We start from the raw sequence: 18,407 nt of genomic DNA, 5'->3' as shown, positions 1-18,407 counted from the left end.
GTAATTAGTCGCCAAAATCTTTATCCATCTACCTATATATATATATATATATATATATATATATCCCCCGGACTGCTACGCCCACTTTTCGAATGGACTCCGCCCATTTTATGAGGCCATGCCCACTCTCCGAGAGCGCATTAGTATGAGGGGTGGGGGGGAAATCTCCAGGAAACGAGGATGAATGAGGTGGCAACCCTACTGGGACTCCAAGGTTGTCAGTTCCTCAAGTCACGCAGTTCAGTATGAGCTTGGTATCTGAACCTCCAGTGGGGAATTACTGACCTCCCTGATTCACAATTGCCAATTACCTGCATCCGGCACCTGTTACCTGCATCCGGCACCTGTCACCTGCATCCCGCACCTGTTATCTGCATCCGGCACCTGTTACCTGCATCCGGCACCTGTACACCTCCTGATTGTAGCACCAGTGCACCTCCTGTTGTTCGGTCCAGTATTCCTGGTCAATCATTCCGGCCTCCAGTCTTATCCTGTATCCAGCCAGTCCAGTGGTTTCCAATATCCGATCCGCTACAGTTCTATCTATATCTTGTCTTTCCCATGGAACGCTAATAACCTGTATAATTCAGTCATACAACAATACATCCATCATTCTGCTTCCAATACCAACTCCCTGGTGATCCAGTGGTCAGGATACGGCTCCCTCTGCTGAAGCCCAGGTTTGATTCCCGGTCAGGGATTGATCTGTCTCTTTTGCCTGTTTCCACCCTCTCGCACAGACTTCACACACACGCCGGGTTCACAAAACTTACAGTCATGACAGGTACCCAATGATTTAGTCAGTGTTACCATGGTGTCCAGTGACTTAGTCAGTGTTAAAATGGTGTCCAGTGGCTTAGTCATTGATACCAGGGTGTCCAGTGACTTAGTCATTGTTACCAGAGTGTCCAATGGCTTAGTCACTGTGTTCACAATGCCCAGTGACTTAGTGTTTCCATGGTGCCCAGTGGCTCAGTCAGTGTCACGAGGATGTCTAGTGACTTAGTCAGTATTTTCCAGGGTGTCCAATGACTTAGTCAGTGTTACCATGGTGCCCAGTGACTTAGTCAGTGTTACCATGGTGCCCAGTGACTTATTCAGTGTTACCAGGATGTCTAAAGACAGTTTATACCTGGTTGTCCAATGGTTTAGTCACTGTTTCCATGGTGCCCACTGACTTAGTGTTACCATGGTACCCAGTGACTTAGTCAGTGTCACCATGGTGTCCAATGACTTAGTCAGTATTTCCAGGGTGTCCAATGTAGTGTTTCTTCTAGGAACTGTGCCCAGTGACTTAGTGTTACCTGGGTGTACAATGGTTTAGTCAGTGCTACTAGGGTGTCCAGTGGCTTAGTCAGTGTTGCCATGGTGCCCAGTGACTTAGTGTCGCCATGGTGCCCAGTGACTTAGTCAGTGTCGCCATGGTGCCCAGTGACTTAGTCAGTGTCGCCATGGTGCCCAGTGCAGTAGCGCACGCAGGGGGGGTTTCTGAGTACCCAGAAACCCCCCCAGGAATCTGAGGGCCCTGGGGAACCGGAGATATCTGACTTCAAAGCAGTGGTCCCCATCCAAGCCTGTTAATTGCTCTCCCCAGTCAGATATTTCAGTTTCTGTCTGAGTTTTTCTGAGGGTATATTCCAAAATCTGGGACTCTCCCCCTTTGAGGGACACTAGAAGCTTGTCTCTACTGTGCCCAGAGCCAGAGATATCAGCCTTCCAGCAGCTGGTTACTGCTCCAGCTCCACACACCTGGTATGTAGTTTTATATTCTCGTTGGCAGATTGCTCTGCCTCCTGAACTCTGATCCCCTAGTCCCCAATACCATTTGGTAGGTGGGATTCACTAGTTTTTAATTCCATTAAAAGCTAAGAAATCTAGTTCTGGGAACTGGAGATATCTGCCGTCAAGCAAACTGTCCTCCCACCAGAAAATTATCAATAATAAGCCCACTCCACTATACACCCGTCCTCTGCGTATTAAAGATCCTCTACCACCTTGGAAGTTATGTATCAGGGCCCCTTCATTCAGCCCAATGCCCCCTTCTCCCACCATCTGTGCAGTAAAGGGGTAATTAGCGGAAATTACTCATCCACGCCCTACATGCTGAGCGGGTGATATAATACCCCCTACCAACCGCGGGACATCAAAGCTTCCGCTCATAGCACCCCCTACCACTGGAGGATAGGTAGGGGCCCCAATACATTGCTATGCCCAGGGGCCTACACTGCTGTTATGTGTGTATATATGTATATATATATATATATATATATATATATATATATATATATATATATATATACACATTCATTTGGTCTATCTATAATACTTTAACTGACCCGGCATATACTGGGTCACCTAAGTGTCCGTCTCCGTGCTTTGCTCCGCCCCTCTGGAAACCCCCTTCTGAAAATCCTGCGTTTGCCCCTGCAGTGACTTATTTATTGAAAATCTAGTCAGGTGTGGGGCATCAATGTCTCCAACACACATGGAGCAATCTGTGGTTAATTTCTAAGCAATCTCATCAGTGGAATTCACCTGTGAGGGGTTAATCTCATGTGTCCATGGCATTCACCTGTGCATCACTTGTTATAAATAAACCACTGACATTGCATATACACTGTACAATTTTTTTGACCAATTTCGTTCATTTTGGCACTTCTGAACGATATTGGTAAAATATCCTTCAGTGTGTATGCACTGGGTTCAAGGGAAGTCGGTCATTGGTGTCTTTCAATGTACACTCTGAAAGATATTTTGACCAATATCGTTCAGAAGGGCCAAAATGGTACTTGTTTCCTAGCACGGCCACACCGATTTCCATCGGGGTGGTCGTGTCGGAAAAATCGCGTTGGTCGCATCGCATGCGATTTGGTCACATGCGATGCGACCGACCCGATTTTTTAATTGAATCAAATGTGAATAGGGTCCCTGGGACCCGATTTTACATTGGATTCAATGTAAAATATTCCCTAGACCCCCAATTTTACACCGTAAACCCCACCCCACGCGGTGTGCGTCTTCCGACCTTTTCATTCCCCTACTATCCACGTCGGCGTGGAGTTGAGAATATAAAGTGTGGCGAGCCCGAAGCGTGGCGAGCGTACGCGTATAACTTCACAGGTATACGCGTCCCCTCGCGGGGCTCGCTGCGCTCGCCACGCTTCGGGCTCGGTGGCTCGCTGCGCTCGCCACACTTTATATTCTCAACTCCATGCCAACGTGGATAGTAGGTTAATGAAAAGGTCGGAGGACACGCACCGCCGCCCCTCGCGGGCTCGCCACGCTCCGGGTTCACGTCAAGTGTGGGGTGACGACGGGGACATATATAATGTGAAATGGGTCATATTGGCCCATTTCACATTTTTTCCTATGTGAGATGGACTTAATCAAGTCCATCTCATCTTGTGCCATTATAATGGCACAAGACCGACGCGATACTCCCGATTTCAATGTTAAAAAATATTTTAATATTGAAGCCTATGGCAAAATCGCGGGCATCGCGTCGGGGCCAATGTTAATGGTCGCGACCGACGCGATGCCTCCAATTTTCCCTTTGCCGGCAAAATGGACCTGATTTCAAAGGAAATCGGGTCCATTGCGGGCATTGTGTACTTTAACTTAAAGGTACACGATGCCCGCGATTGTGGCCGTGCTAGGAAACGAGTACCGCCAAAATGACCGAAATTGGTTAAAAAAATTAGTCAAAAAATTGTTCAGTGTGTATGCACCTTTAGTGTTAAGTGCTGGTCAATGTACTTCATGTCTCTGTTCCTGCCTATGGTACTGTTCCAGCTTCCTGTGACATCCAGAAAACATGCTCAGCCTTGCTTACAGTTTCAACATTCAAGTACTGTGAAATGCTTTGCCAGCAGTGCTCTGCCACATTCGGTATACTTGCATTGCCCAAAGTGTATTTACCAGGTGTACTCTGCTATTGTCCCAGCCTCCTGTTTACCTGCTTTAGCCTGGTAGCTGTGATCTGCCGGGACGTGTCCTGTCCCCTGTCCTAGGACTGTTTGCCTATTTGCTCATTGCGGAATATCCTTTGTGCATTGTAGCCCTCCAGGGCTCTGTGCTCACCTCACATTCACCTGTCCTGTTTCTAAGGAACCTTTGATCAACTTATTTTGTTTCCGGAGACCAGGACCAGTGGCAGTATCTACTTAAGGGGCACCTGGTGCAGAGGGGGTCAGGGGATCTATCGGAACGATGGAAACCTTGTTGCAATGATCAGAAAATCGCTGATCGCAGTTTTCGGACAACTGCACTGGCATACACGCGTGACGATAGGAGTTTAACCCCTTTGAGTGCCAAGTGAATTTGTTAATATAGGTGTGAAAATTGGCAAGCAAAGTTTTATTCATCATAATGACCTGTAATGTTACTTTATATAGGAAATATAACTATTTTTTACACAACATTTATTATTTGAATTTATATAACAAATGTGAGCGCCGCTGGCATTTTTAGTGAATATTTTGAACACCTCTCACAGATGTTTGTACTCAAAGGATTAAGTTCAGATTGGGTGGGGCGATGAGGTGGTTCTGTGGCATTTTTGGGGGGTGGGACTCAGCATTTTCTGGGGGCAGCCCACAATAGTAGCCATGTCTGGGTAGCGCCGGAGAAGGACTGCGTAGTCTTGGTGATGTCACATGCAGCTGCTATGACTCTAGACATGCACCTGGCTTTGCAGCTAGGCTGACAATCATGTGCAACTGCTTCAATGTGGAGCACAGCGCTCACAATTTAGCAATGTGCCTGCAAAATTTGCAGGCACATAGCAGGGACCTGGCAATCCTATGCTCCCCCCCTACAGTCTACTGCTGAATTTCACAAAACTGTAACCAGCTCTGAATCAGTCCCCATATTAGCACTGTAAGTGGACTAAGATAACAGGGGTGTGGCCTCACAGGCTGACCCCTGTGTTCATCACTCCGAGTGTCCGCGCACCGGATCGGATGTCATGCACACGTGATTTCACCCGATTTCTCCTCCTGGTCAGTCAGAATCAGGTGGAATTGCATTGTGTATGTGGGCATTAACTCCTGGAGTAACAATAACCGCTCAGAATCCCCCAGAGTAGGGTTGGGGGGTTACCTAAAAAATAAAAGGGGCAGGGTAGATGGGCCAAAAACCATCCTATGAAAAAAAAAAAACATTTCCTTTTGCGTTGTGTATCATTTATTCTTTATGAGGGAACTTTAGTACATATTCTGGGGGTACAAGAAGCTGTATGTGACGGAAGTAAGAGACATTGGGGGCTGGAGGGGTCATGCAGAGGGGCCACACTAACCAAGGCGCAGGTTACAGGTAGGAGCCACATAAGTGGGAAGCGCTGAGGGCGGCTCTGTATGGGGAATACCCAGCAGTGTTTGGGAACACCAGGATCTGAGAGAGAAGAAGTGCTAGCTCTGTAGACTATGAATGTCACAGGTCTGTAGAGAAGGCAATCACACGCGGCGTATCTTCATTTCGGTGGTCTTCAGAGAATAATAGGGACCCCTCCACTGAGTCCAGATGATCCCAGCACCATAAGAGAGGTGGGCCCCACCCAGGTATGGCCCGTTCAAGTTAGCTAGGTGGCAGCCTCTGTACCAGAAGCCTCCGGCCAAGAGGGAGGCGCAGTTCTGTGGGAAGTGATCACGGTCACTGTCATAGGTGGAAAACTTCATTCCGTTGTGATAGGAAAGGGCGTCACCTGGGAGGGAGATACAGGGGGGTTAGTGGGGTGGTATATAATTAATAATGTATCTATCTATCTATCTATCTATCTATCTATCTATCTATCTATCTATCTATCTATCTATCTATCCCCTGTATAGAGGATGTTTTAACTAGAACATTTCCATTAGAATCTGTGTTCCTGTTGGCAAAGGGGACTCCCAAAGTGTTTATCTGTAAGACAACCCCTGACCAAATATTCACCCAAGAAGGCCACAAGGGCCAAATTAGATACCAAATGTAAATTTAATTAACGAAGGCATCACATTAAAAAAATATACAAAACAGACATGGATATATACAGATGTCAGTATGAGTTTTTCTTCTCTATACATCAATTTATTCAGATGACACTTTTCAAAACCCCATGGCTGATGACCCTACGCGTTTCGTCCTTGGCGGACTTCCTCAGGGGTTATTACATGTAAGTGGCTGTAAATGGTGGATTCCATGTGATGTTTAGATAAGTCCATTAGACATTTTTATAAAAAAAAAAAGGAATGAATCAATAGATGTAACCTTCTATAAAGAATTCTAGTGTTAACTTATATATAGCAATAAGTTATAATTGATTGTAGAAAATGGTGGTGGGACACCTGAATCTTTGTAAAATATGTTCACGGTTGGGCGATTTTTTTAGGTGTCTAAAACGCACCATATTGCACATGTCACATGCCTGTAAAAAATAGATAAAATTAAAAATATATTTTTTTTTTACAGGAGAACTACAAGACCCAGCATGTAGAAAAAACTACAACCGGGTTTATTTGTTTTGCAATTTTTGGTCATTTTAAGGGTGCAAATTGAATTTTTGCACCATATTACATTTGCGATTTTTTTATATTTTCTATGAAAAACCATCTGGATGCAATTTTTAATGTGCAGTTTTTTTTAAAACATACAAATGCTCACATTTTGTCCCCCCAAAAATCACATGTCTAAAAATCGCACCCTATTACATTACGCCCTGAGCCTCTAATTGGTTCTTTTTTTGCCATAAATGCATCTTATTTGCAGCACAGTGAGACTAGGATGCACCAGGAGACAGCTGCCAGCTAGCAGTCTAGGTATAGCGACTGTCCCATAGGCCACAGTACACACCGGTCCCCTAGTCACCACGGTGTCATCCTTACAACCAGATCCAGATCATTTACAGGCAACAAGTAATCACAAAGCAGCAGCCAACTTATTACTGTAGGGGGCAGTGTTGCCTATCCACAGGCTTCCCTGGAGCCAGGCACGCAGTAACAACGGGCTCAGTTCCCAAGTGCAGCTGTGGCTAGGTCAGGGTTGCCTACCCTCCCGGGAATGACCGGGAGGGTTCCGAAAATCGGGTCCCCTCCCGGCCCTCCGGAAAGGGAGCCAACCCTCCTTCTGGGGGACCCCCGCTTCCCCCCTGTTTGCGGCTTCCTCCCCCCCCTGACCGCAGCGTTTAGATAACGTGATTTGCAGATCTCCACCTCAAATATTTAGTATCCCCCAAATGTATTAAAGGGGGACCGCAGCAGGGATCTCCGATCCCTGCTGCGATCCTCCCTGCAGCGCCGCCGGCCGCATCCCCCATAGGTTTCTATGGGGGATGCAAAGCTGCCTCATGTATCAACATCGGGCAGCCAGGCATCGCACCCCTGGGCTATCGCCTTTGTAATGTGGCGATAGCCCATTGTAGCCTATGCTCGGGCAGTGCAGTAAGAGGGGTCGGCGGGGGTCAGCGCATAACCGCGCATGCGCTGATCTCCCGGCTTCTGGGTTAGGGCTTCGCAGGGACGGGCTCCTATCGGAGCCCTGTCCCTGCACCCTTAAAAATGATACATCCCCCCGATATGATCGCATTTTACAATGCGATCCTGGGCGGTAATATTCCGCCCAGATCACATTATAAATGCGATCATGATAAATGCTCCCCATTGTCCTCAGGTGTATGTGAAGTTGTACCTGTGTGTTATACTAGTAGCCGGGGTACTTCTGTTAATCTGTTAGACAAAATTTGGAAGTTTTGACCACGAAACTTAGAATCACAAAGTCTGTATTATATCAGATTCCGGAGCCACCTCTGTATTCTCCACAAAGTCAGTCTGACAAACTAATGTCATAACAAACAGATAAATATTGTGACACAAAGGGAGTTCTAGCTGCTACCTCTGTGGGGGATGGGATACTGGCAGTCACAAGACCACCATCTATAGGGAAAAGACGGTGATATACGTTTATGGTATATGTATAATCATGTTTAGGTTGGCAATACCATGGTGGACCACTAGAGGTCGACGTTGTCTAGTTAGACACCTACAGTATACTTGATAAGATAGACAGTGATGGGAGATCGATGGCAAGGTTGACACAGGTTTTTTCATCTTTTTTCATAGTGCTGAATGTCACAGCGGTTCCGTGGACACTGTGTATGTGCACAGTGTCCCCTCGCTGCGCTCAGCGTACTATAATATTCCTAATCTCTGTCCACTCGGATAGTAGAGTAGAATCAAAAAAGATGAAAAACATGTGTTGACCTTGCTACACTCAACCAGGTTCCCGTCGATGCTTACCTCCCGTCACTGTCTATCTAACCGCCGACAACCAAGCATAGGCGGCTAACTAGACACCGTCAACCTCTAGTGGTCAACCATGGTATTGTCGCCCGAAACATGGTCCGTGATACACAAGGACAGGTGTATCTATTACATAATGGTCACCAGGTTGCAGAGGCTCTTGGTGGCTGTATGATACAGTGACCCAGCAATGCTGGCCAGGGGTCAGTAGAATCGGACAGTGAGCAAAAGCTGAGTTAACCCTATAGAAGCCTATCGGCTTCTCTTCACGTCACTGTCAGAGGGATCCGTCACCGGGGGTTAAAGTGAGGGGGAACGGGGTGGAACTGAGTTCCACCAACACCACAGCCCTGCACAGTAGTTCCAACGGAAAAGCTTGTTCCAGTGGCTTTGTACTCCGGTACAATGTACCATCACCACCATAGGCGTGCGCACATTGAGTGTTAGGGGTGCACAGGCACCCCCTAATGCTGTGTCTGCCCTTATGAACACCTCCCTGCCGCTAGCAATACCCCAATACTTTTGTTTTTTATAACTGTATTCAATTAAAAGAAGAGCCCATCTGTCAATTATGTTTTGCATTATTAATTGTACTAGACCAGTGGTCCCCAACCTGGGGTACTAGTACCCCTGGGGGTACTCTGCAGACCAGTTGGGGATACTTGAATATAATATTGGTAATGGCGGACGATGAAAAGGTCTTTTGATGGCTGAAGAAGACCCATTGCCATGGAGACAAACCATGTTGTGTCATATGCCTGACCAGCAATCCACTGGGAGCTTCCCATGCTGCCCTCAGACATCAGCAGTCATCTGCCCAGCACTGACAAAGGTGGAGGAAGCAGTGGCATTAATCCTACCGGTGTTAGCGGGAATCCTGGAGATAATACACAACCAGTGTCTAGACACAGAAGAGCATGATTCCGTGCTGTATACTACTCCTCCGCTCCTCCTTAATATAAGGACATGCATAAGGATCCGCATACTGCTAAGTACTGTCCATATTTCAAAATGAGAGGAGGGGGTACTTATCAATGAAAAGCCTAATCAAGGGGTACGGGAGAGAAAAAAGGTTGGGAACCACTGCACTAGACCATTGTAATATCACTACATCCCTGCGTCAGACATATATGTCTGTGACTTTATTTGCATGTACTGTTACACAGAGTAATTAGAACTGAAATAGGCCGGAGATTATGGTGTGGTGGAGAAACGTTTTATATAGTAGCTAGTGCCAATAGATGATGGTAGAAACGCCTGATTGGCAATGTTAGACACACCCAATAGTTGGTGCTAGACACACCCCTTTGATGGTGCACCCTCTAATAAAATGTGCTGCGCACGCCTATGGTCACCACTGCTGAAGAAGGGCCACTAAGAGGAACAGGCTCTGTACATGCTGAAGACAGGGTGAGAGTAGAATGGGGGGACACAGAGAAAAGGGGAAGAGGCTGGAGGGACACAGGGCATGGAGCTGCTGAGGGAAAGAGACAGATATTTTGGAAGAACTGCCCTTTGTGTGACTCATTGGTGCAGTGGGTAGTGGGATGTACCACCAGACCCATAGCCCATGCACTTCCTCCTGCATGTGCCGCGAGCACCTTAGCATATACGAATCTTACTGAATCAGGCCCTTGGTTTACACCACTTGAACTTGTGTGTCTGTTAGGCTGCAGTAAGCAGATGGGACAGGGAGGAGGGGAGCAGCATCCAACGCATCTGACAAGTGCTGCGCTCCGGACTCTCTCCACACACTACACCCCAGCACTTGACGTTCCCTGCAGAGGGGACTTGGAGGAGACTCTGATGGTGCACAATAGGAATGGGACAACTATAGCACGTGTATGTGTGTCTGTGTGTGTGTGCTGGACCTGTGCGGTGTAACTGTGTGTATGTGCTGGAGTAATTTAGTGTAACTCAGTGTCTGTGTGCCTTATTGTGCATAAGGTGTTCTATTCTGTGGCATAATGTGTATAAGGGGTATTACTGTGTGATGTCATTAATTTAGATGAGAGGAGGAACTACTGCCTTGCTCTGGTTGACTGTGGTCTATCCCATCTACACAGTGTATCTACATCTTTTTTTGTCACCCACTGTGCGGGATGCACTAAAGGAAAAATGCTGCAAAAATCCAGTTATCCGGGTTTTTACCGCATTTTGGTATGCGCGCACGTCCATTGCCGAGAACGGGGTGCACAGGTGTTTCGGACGTGCGCGCGCCCCATTCACCAGCAGGGGATGTCGATCGGTGCGCCAGGAGCGGCTCCATCTGTAGGTGGGGATCATTAGGTCAACAGTGTCCAGGTAAACAATCAATAGGTCGACCACTATTGGTCCACAGGCAGAAGATCGACACATGAAAAAGGTTGACATGCTGCAAAGGTCTACATGCACACTGCAGTATTATACCACGTTAGTGTCCAGACCACAAAATATTGTGGCCACACTGTGAGAAGGTACCCGGAGGCCCCCACAGCCTAGCCCAAAATTACGCAAAATGGCAACTGATGGTGAATCAGGCCCATAGAAAGCAATGTACTTGGGTACAAGGAGCGAGGCACAGGGTGGCTGATTCAGAGGTCGGAGGTGGAGCAGAACCTAGAAAGCCGGTAACTGTGTCCCTGGAGAAGCCATGTGGAAGTGTGAGAAGTACAAATACTGTGCAGAAATGTATTGTATGCATGGTAAATACTGGCGGCATTTGTATGTAGCTCACTGGAAATTAGACTAGCTTTTGAACAGTATATCACACACACACTGACACAAACACACACACACAAATCTCTTAGCGTATTACCTGCTCCTCCGTCAGAAAATCCCTCCACGTACAAGGTGTACCCGTCCTCCTCCGGGTTTATAGCTTTAGGCGACAGCGAGAAGTCTGCGTACTTGGCGTAGGTCTTGTTGTTATCGAAGTCCCCCAGGTCGACCCGGAGCTCATACTTTTTCCGTAGAGTCATCTGGTAAATGTTGTGTAACCCTAAGCGGGAGAGAGAGAGATGTGTGAGAGATGCTCTGCAGAGGCGCGATGCGAGGTGCTTGGTAGTAACACAACCTGCTATATTGGAGGGTGTATAACAGCCCTAAGTTACTGGCAGGAACACAACAAAGCAGAACAATTCCGATCCCAGACTATCTGGCAGTGCTGTAGAACTGTGTTTGGCACAGTCTGTCCTTCGCCTGAGATGATCTAATTCTGCTCCGCTATATGTAAATCCGTTTCGGCGTCTGCTGCCCTGTTTACCCTTTGCTGAGTCCTGTTAATGTTTTTACTAATAAAGTTGCAATTGTTGAGTTTATAAATGCAGTTGCACCTCTTATATGACGCAGTTAGATGGACCGGCCTCACTTACCCAACCAGTACTCCCCGTCCGCTCTGCCGAAACCTAATTTATAGTCCACCCAACCGCGAAAGAAGCCGAGGGTGCCGTTGAACCTCTTCTGGATTACCTGTGACAAAAGCAGAGATAGCGATGCGGACTGTGCTCAGTACACAGGGCGATCAGCGGGCACAGTTTTATGGTATGAATAAATGTCACCAACCGTCCACTTTCCATCATCGGTAGTCATATCGCAATATACCGGGATAGCGCTTTGTGGTCCCGCGGGGTATATGACATGTACTCCATCGGTCTCCACCCCCAGGTCAAACACGTCTTCACAGTCAGCTGGGTACTGGTCACTATCGGATCCTGCAGAAGAATATGGCGTCATGCGACCAAGAATGGACCTCTACGAGGTACAAGGCAGCAGCAAGATGCAAAGTCTGACATGGCAGGAAATACAGGGCCTGGTGCAAAGTGTTCGCAAGCTGGGGGTGAATCCAGGGGAGGGGGGATCGGGGCAACTGCATCCTAAGACAGTCTTGTACCAACACTTGGCTAGCCACACCCCACTCCTCCTTCCCTATTATCAACCAGATATGCCCATCAAGGTTCAAGACTGCATGGATCTACAGTACGTGCAATTGATCTGCGTCTGTGTGCAGCACCCATGTGGATATATGTGCAGTGCGGCACGTACGTATATACAATACAGCAGGCCTCTTTCTGAGTGGTCACAATCCTGTATACTGTACCTACATCGGCTGACTTTCCAATGCATAAAATTCTGTAGTTCTCATCTATGTGACCGCGATACCCTCAGCCCTTTGGCTGCAATAGAAGATGGCGGCACTAGTTACTGCACTTACACCTATGCCACGCTTATTACACAATATGCCACTGATAATGGCGTGTGCTGTACATATGTACAACTAATCACAGCCAGTAACACACACATGACACACCCTCGGGGTCATCTGCCACCAAGTACTGCTCATTCAGCCATTGGTGGGAGGCGATGGAGGGGCCCCAATATTCGTGTGCTGGCTGCAGAAACATAGTGAACACATTGGAACATGGCTAGGAAAATGGCGAGGAGAGCGTCTGGATGAGGTGGAGATGTGGCCCACTAGCTGTTGTGAAACTACACATCCCAGCATGCCTTGCCACAGCTTTAGCATTCCCTAATAGCAAAATTGTGGCAAGGCATGATAGGACTTGTATTTTCACAACAGCTGGAGGGCCTGGCTTAAGAAGAAACGAAACCTGACTAGAAAATGACACATAACATGACCAGAAATACAATATGTATGGCAAGGTGGGACGGGGTGACTCAGGAGCCCCCCAGATTGTGGCACAGTGTGCGTCGCTGTCTGCTCTGCAACACGCAGAACATCTGCTGGCTCAGCACATCATCTCCGCTGCTCTGCAGGGACCTGGCTGGACCGTGGCTCGTGCAGATGTGAGCGAGGAGTATTGAGTCATCGTGATATCACATTACTACACAATCCCTTCACACTATTCCTGTCTGCACTCATGGCGCAGAGTCAGAAGTGCTGACAGCCTGCCTGCTGCGGGAACACCTAGTACAGATGACTGGGCAGGCAAGGGTTAACATAGGCATACGATACCCCCAATAGTTTATCATCTGACCGTGCAGGGAATATACAGATGGGGGGGTACGTAGTCCAGCAACATCTGAGCTATTGCAAGTTCCTCACAGGGACCTATAGACATGATGGTCGCTCACATATATTCTGGAGCTGCCCCCCCCCCAACACACACAGCCGCAGTCTCCCATGGCAATGCCTGGCACACTTACCATTGTCATGGATCTGCTTAGAGTGTTGGCACCCCACTATGCCAAAGACCACCAGGATGAGGACGATGTGGACAGGGCGTCCTGGAACCTAGAACAGTACACAGCACAAAGTACTGGTGGAACCCACAAAATTAAAATGTTCTTAACATACAACACCCCAAAAGTCTCCTGAGGTCACCTACCCACCTGGGAAGCCTTAGCTATGCCCCCTCCCCATTATCACTGTCACTGCACCCCCTCCTTCCAGGGGTCTATCAGGGGGATATTGAAATGCAACCAGATGGGAACCTCTGGACGCCTTACCTCCATGTCTGTAGTCTGCGTAATGCGAGGTTGCTATTTAAGGTCTTGTATTTATATGGAGCGTCTGGTCCTGGGGCCCCCTCCTTCCACAGCCTCCCCTGCTCCAGGGATGTGATGTGAGGGGAGGAATGAGACAGGGGGGGATGTGTGCAATATGTGCACAGGATACCGGGTTAGGTGTCACCATTCTCATGTCCTGAGCACACAGCGGGAGCTGCCAGTGAGGAAAGGTGGAGATGGGAAAACAGAGGATATTTATCAAAGGGCATAAACCGTTAGAATGTTTTTGTGGCTGACCTTTTTTTTTTACTTTGCCCAATATAATAAATGGCGACTGTCAGCAATAGCGCCGGACTTTACATTCTTAGTCATTTGTTTATTATTACTGTATATTATTTTATTCGCTGCACATGGTCGCTGGCTGGGTCGCGCATGTGCGCATTCCCAGACGCAGGCCCAGGGCGGTGGGAAGTATATAGTGTGGCAGATTTAACAATGAGTGATATTGATGTTAGTACTTGATACGTATGTTTTTTTTTTTTTGGTTCTCCAGCCAATCAGCTCCTGTCATTTTTCAAACAAATGACAGTTAGGAGCTGAATGGCTGCAGCATTATTTACCCTATGTAGCGATTGGTAATAAGAATGACAAAGTTGTCACATCTGCACCATCAAACTTTTCTTGATAAATCGTGTCAGTCATTTTTTGTTTTTTTTGCAGGTGTTTAACAGCGCAATGCATTGCTGGGATAAGCAGCGTAAGCAAATCATCCTATTGGCTGCAGAATGGTAAATAGGGGACATACTGTAGGGAATAGTGAGTGGGGAATAGTGATGTCAGCAGAGCAAACTGTAGTGGTATAGCCCAAGGGGGTTTTAAGAAAGTATAGGGCCTGTGTGCAGATTCAGAGTCTACTGAGCATGCTCAGGTCTCCATAAACATGGCGTCCACTCCTCATTCCCCTGAACTATCTCTATTGCACATGTATAAATCACTTGGAAAATGGCCACATAACCGAATAGCATTTATATTTCCAAGGTGCTGGGACATGGAGCATAGCTTTGCCTTCAACGCTAAGAAGCAACACCCCCAGGCTCTGATTTAACCATGGGTTACTTAGTCAAACAAAAGGGATGACCATCAATAATTTAAACAATCGATGGTCATCCATCACATACTATGTTGCAATCGATTACTATTTCCAGTATTGCCATCGATGGAAACCATCGATGGTGGTCACACCAATTTCCATCCCTACCATGGAGGTTGTCCATCAATGGTGCCGTCAATAGTGACCATCGATGGATAAACTGCCAATGGCCATCCCTAATAACTACTACTCTTAGCGGTTCTCCATTCCCCACCAGGGGCCCAGTCCAGACCAAGTCCTCCATATACAACAGATACTATACCAGATTTTCCATCATTTTTCACCAAGGGGCCCCAGCATTAGAGCAGATACGAACCTACTGGTTCTACATTCTCTCCAGACTGACAAGACTTCACTACAGAGAACCAAGAAACAAAAAGGAGCAAAAAAGTGCAATATATAGACAGGCCTATCCTAAAGGCCAGAGAAGACCCAAATGCCACAGCCAGAACAAGTCCAGGGCAACGGAACACTGGTGCCTCCAGAAAACCAAGCACTCAGTGCAACGTGCCTTACTCTGTGCACAGGTGTGGTCCTTCCCCAGTGCATTTTCAGGTACCCCAGCTCACGAGACACCTGGCAACCACCTGGTTGCCCACCATCGATGACAAAAGTGTTCAATATTGGTCAAAGATCAACATCATCGAGGCTCTATGGTCATCCCTATTTCCATGTGCCCAGTTGCACCTAATGACTACATGCCCTATATTTACTTTGACCATGTCTGCGTGCCATAAGGCCTCGAAACCTAGTCCCTTACTTGTACGCAGTCACCGCCTGTCAGTACGCAAAGTATGAAAAGGAAGCTTATCATGAAAATTCCCACCGAGTACTAAAAACAATGAAACGTGGCCAAACCAAGCCCCAGTTTCTAAGCCAGTGATTTTCAACCTTTTTACCTTGCGGCACACTAAATAAGATTTTAAAATTGCCAAGGCACACCATGAGATCCCCACATGGCAAAACACATTCCCCCCAAAGGAAAAAAAGCAAACCCCATATAAAAAACAATCACACTGGTCCCCACAGGTAACAAAAATAAAATATATTGGCCCTGTACATGAATGAAGAGACCAGTAAATAACAGTTGAACTGGTGGTGGCTATAAGCTAGTTTGGGCATCTCCAGATCTGGGGGCACACTTGAGAACAGCTCAAGGCACACTAGTGTGCCACGGCACAGTGGTTGAAAAACACTGTTCTAAGCCCTTAACCCTTTGAGTGTCAGCGTTGCTGTGAGAGATGTGCAAAATATCCGCTAAAAATGCCAGGGTCGTATTCGCGGAATATAAGTCACTTTGGTAATTGCCGGCAAATGATCTGACGTCAATTCATTGAGGTTTAGTTAAATATGGCACCAACCCAGAAGGAACAGTCGCTGAGGCCTATTCATCAATAAATGTGATGGCCAGGGGCTCAGCGTGATAACACACTCACGGCTTGGTGAAGAGTATAATTACTATGGTGCGGCACATTACACATAATGGCCGGTCAGGCGGTACGGTATATCTCCTACATTAATAAATGGCTCCATAACATGAATATTCATACACCATGCAGAAACGATTGCAGCCTCAGATATATAAGGAAAGGGCAACATGTCAGCTCCTGGCTCGCTACCAAACAGTTTCCCCCTCCAACACGCACCACCATCAATCACCACTGACAGAGCTGGCGAGGACCCAGAAACATCCAGATAGGGAACCTCCAGGGGCCCGAGAGACTGACGTGGCTCTGATAGGTGCAGGAACTCTTCTACATACATGTTCTACCCCGGGCATAGATGGACATTTAGGAAGGACACACAGGGCCTGATTCACAGATGGACATTTAGGAAGGACACACATGGCCTGATTCACAGATGGACATTTAGGAAGGACGCACAGGGCCTGATCTCACAGATGGACATTTAGGAAGGATACAAAAGGCCTGATCTCACAGATGGACATTTGGGAAGGGCGCACACGGCCTGATTCACAGATGGACATTTAGGAAGGACACACAGGGCCTGATTCACAGATGGACATTTAGGAAGGGCGCACACGGCCTGATTCACAGATGGACATTTAGGAAGGACGCACAGGGCCTGATTCACAGATGGACATTTAGGAAGGACGCACAGGGCCTGATCTCACAGATGGACATTTAGGAAGGGCGCACAGGGCCTGATTCACAGATGGACATTTAGGAAGGACGCACACGGCCTGATTCACAGATGGACATTTAGGAAGGACGCACAGGGCCTGATCTCACAGATGGACATTTAGGAAGGGCGCACACGGCCTGATTCACAGATGGACATTTAGGAAGGACACACGCGGCCTGATCTCACAGGCAGACATTTAGGAAGGACGCACAGGGCCTGATCTCACAGACGGACATTTAGGAAGGACACACAGGGCCTGATCTCACAGACGGACATTTAGGAAGGACGTACAGGGCCTGATCTCACAGACGGACATTTAGGAAGGACACACATGGCCTGATTGACAGATGGACATTTAGGAAGGACACACGGCCTAATTCACAGATGGACATTTAGGAAGGACGCACAGGGCCTGATTCACAGATGGACATTTAGGAAGGACGCACAGGGCCTGATTCACAGATGGACATTTAGGAAGAAAGCACAGGGCCTGATTCACAGATGGACATTTAGGAAGGACACACAGGGCCTGATTCACAGATGGACATTTAGGAAGGACACACAGGGCCTGATTCACAGATGGACATTTAGGAAGGACACACAGGGCCTGATTCACAGATGGACATTTAGGAAGGACACACATGGCCTGATTCACAGATGGACATTTAGGAAGGACGCACAGGGCCTGATCTCACAGATGGACATTTAGGAAGGATACAAAAGGCCTGATTCACAGATGGACATTTAGGAAGGACGCACAGGGCCTGATCTCACAGATGGACATTTGGGAAGGGCGCACACGGCCTGATTCACAGATGGACATTTAGGAAGGACACACAGGGCCTGATTCACAGATGGACATTTAGGAAGGGCGCACACGGCCTGATTCACAGATGGACATTTAGGAAGGACGCACAGGGCCTGATTCACAGATGGACATTTAGGAAGGACGCACAGGGCCTGATCTCACAGATGGACATTTAGGAAGGGCGCACAGGGCCTGATTCACAGATGGACATTTAGGAAGGACGCACACGGCCTGATTCACAGATGGACATTTAGGAAGGACGCACAGGGCCTGATCTCACAGATGGACATTTAGGAAGGGCGCACACGGCCTGATTCACAGATGGACATTTAGGAAGGACACACGCGGCCTGATCTCACAGGCAGACATTTAGGAAGGACACACAGGGCCTGATCTCACAGACGGACATTTAGGAAGGACGTACAGGGCCTGATCTCACAGACGGACATTTAGGAAGGACGTACAGGGCCTGATCTCACAGACGGACATTTAGGAAGGGCGCACACGGCCTGATTCACAGATGGACATTTAGGAAGGACACACATGGCCTGATTGACAGATGGACATTTAGGAAGGACACACGGCC

The 18,407-nt window shown here is 47.7% G+C and overlaps 2 protein-coding genes across 2 annotated transcripts in view; both read right to left on the bottom strand.

The window, feature by feature from the left end:
* LOC146021362 (microfibril-associated glycoprotein 4-like) overlaps positions 1 to 3,991 on the bottom strand; it is a 17,955-nt gene extending 13,964 nt beyond the window's left edge. Inside the window, exon 1 of the mRNA XM_083155148.1 lies at positions 3,956 to 3,991. The gene's annotated coding sequence lies outside the window, so the exon portion shown is untranslated. The remainder of the gene's footprint in view (positions 1 to 3,955) is intronic.
* A 1,170-nt stretch (positions 3,992 to 5,161) lies between these two features.
* Positions 5,162 to 13,857, bottom strand: LOC146019772 (microfibril-associated glycoprotein 4-like). The gene is made up of 6 exons (XM_083152316.1): positions 13,719 to 13,857; positions 13,416 to 13,503; positions 11,814 to 11,962; positions 11,624 to 11,720; positions 11,068 to 11,250; positions 5,162 to 5,701 (listed from the first exon to the last, which is right to left on the bottom strand). Exons 1-6 carry the CDS (start codon positions 13,722 to 13,724, stop codon positions 5,454 to 5,456), a joined length of 771 nt encoding a protein of 256 aa, XP_083008442.1. The 5' UTR covers positions 13,725 to 13,857; the 3' UTR covers positions 5,162 to 5,453.
* Between the last annotated feature and the right edge of the window lie 4,550 nt (positions 13,858 to 18,407).

Source organism: Crinia signifera, chromosome 7 (assembly GCF_055691185.1).
Source record: "Crinia signifera chromosome 7, ASM5569118v1, whole genome shotgun sequence".
Taxonomy (NCBI): Eukaryota; Metazoa; Chordata; class Amphibia; order Anura; family Myobatrachidae; genus Crinia; species Crinia signifera.
This window is presented reverse-complemented; position numbering and strand designations above follow the sequence as displayed.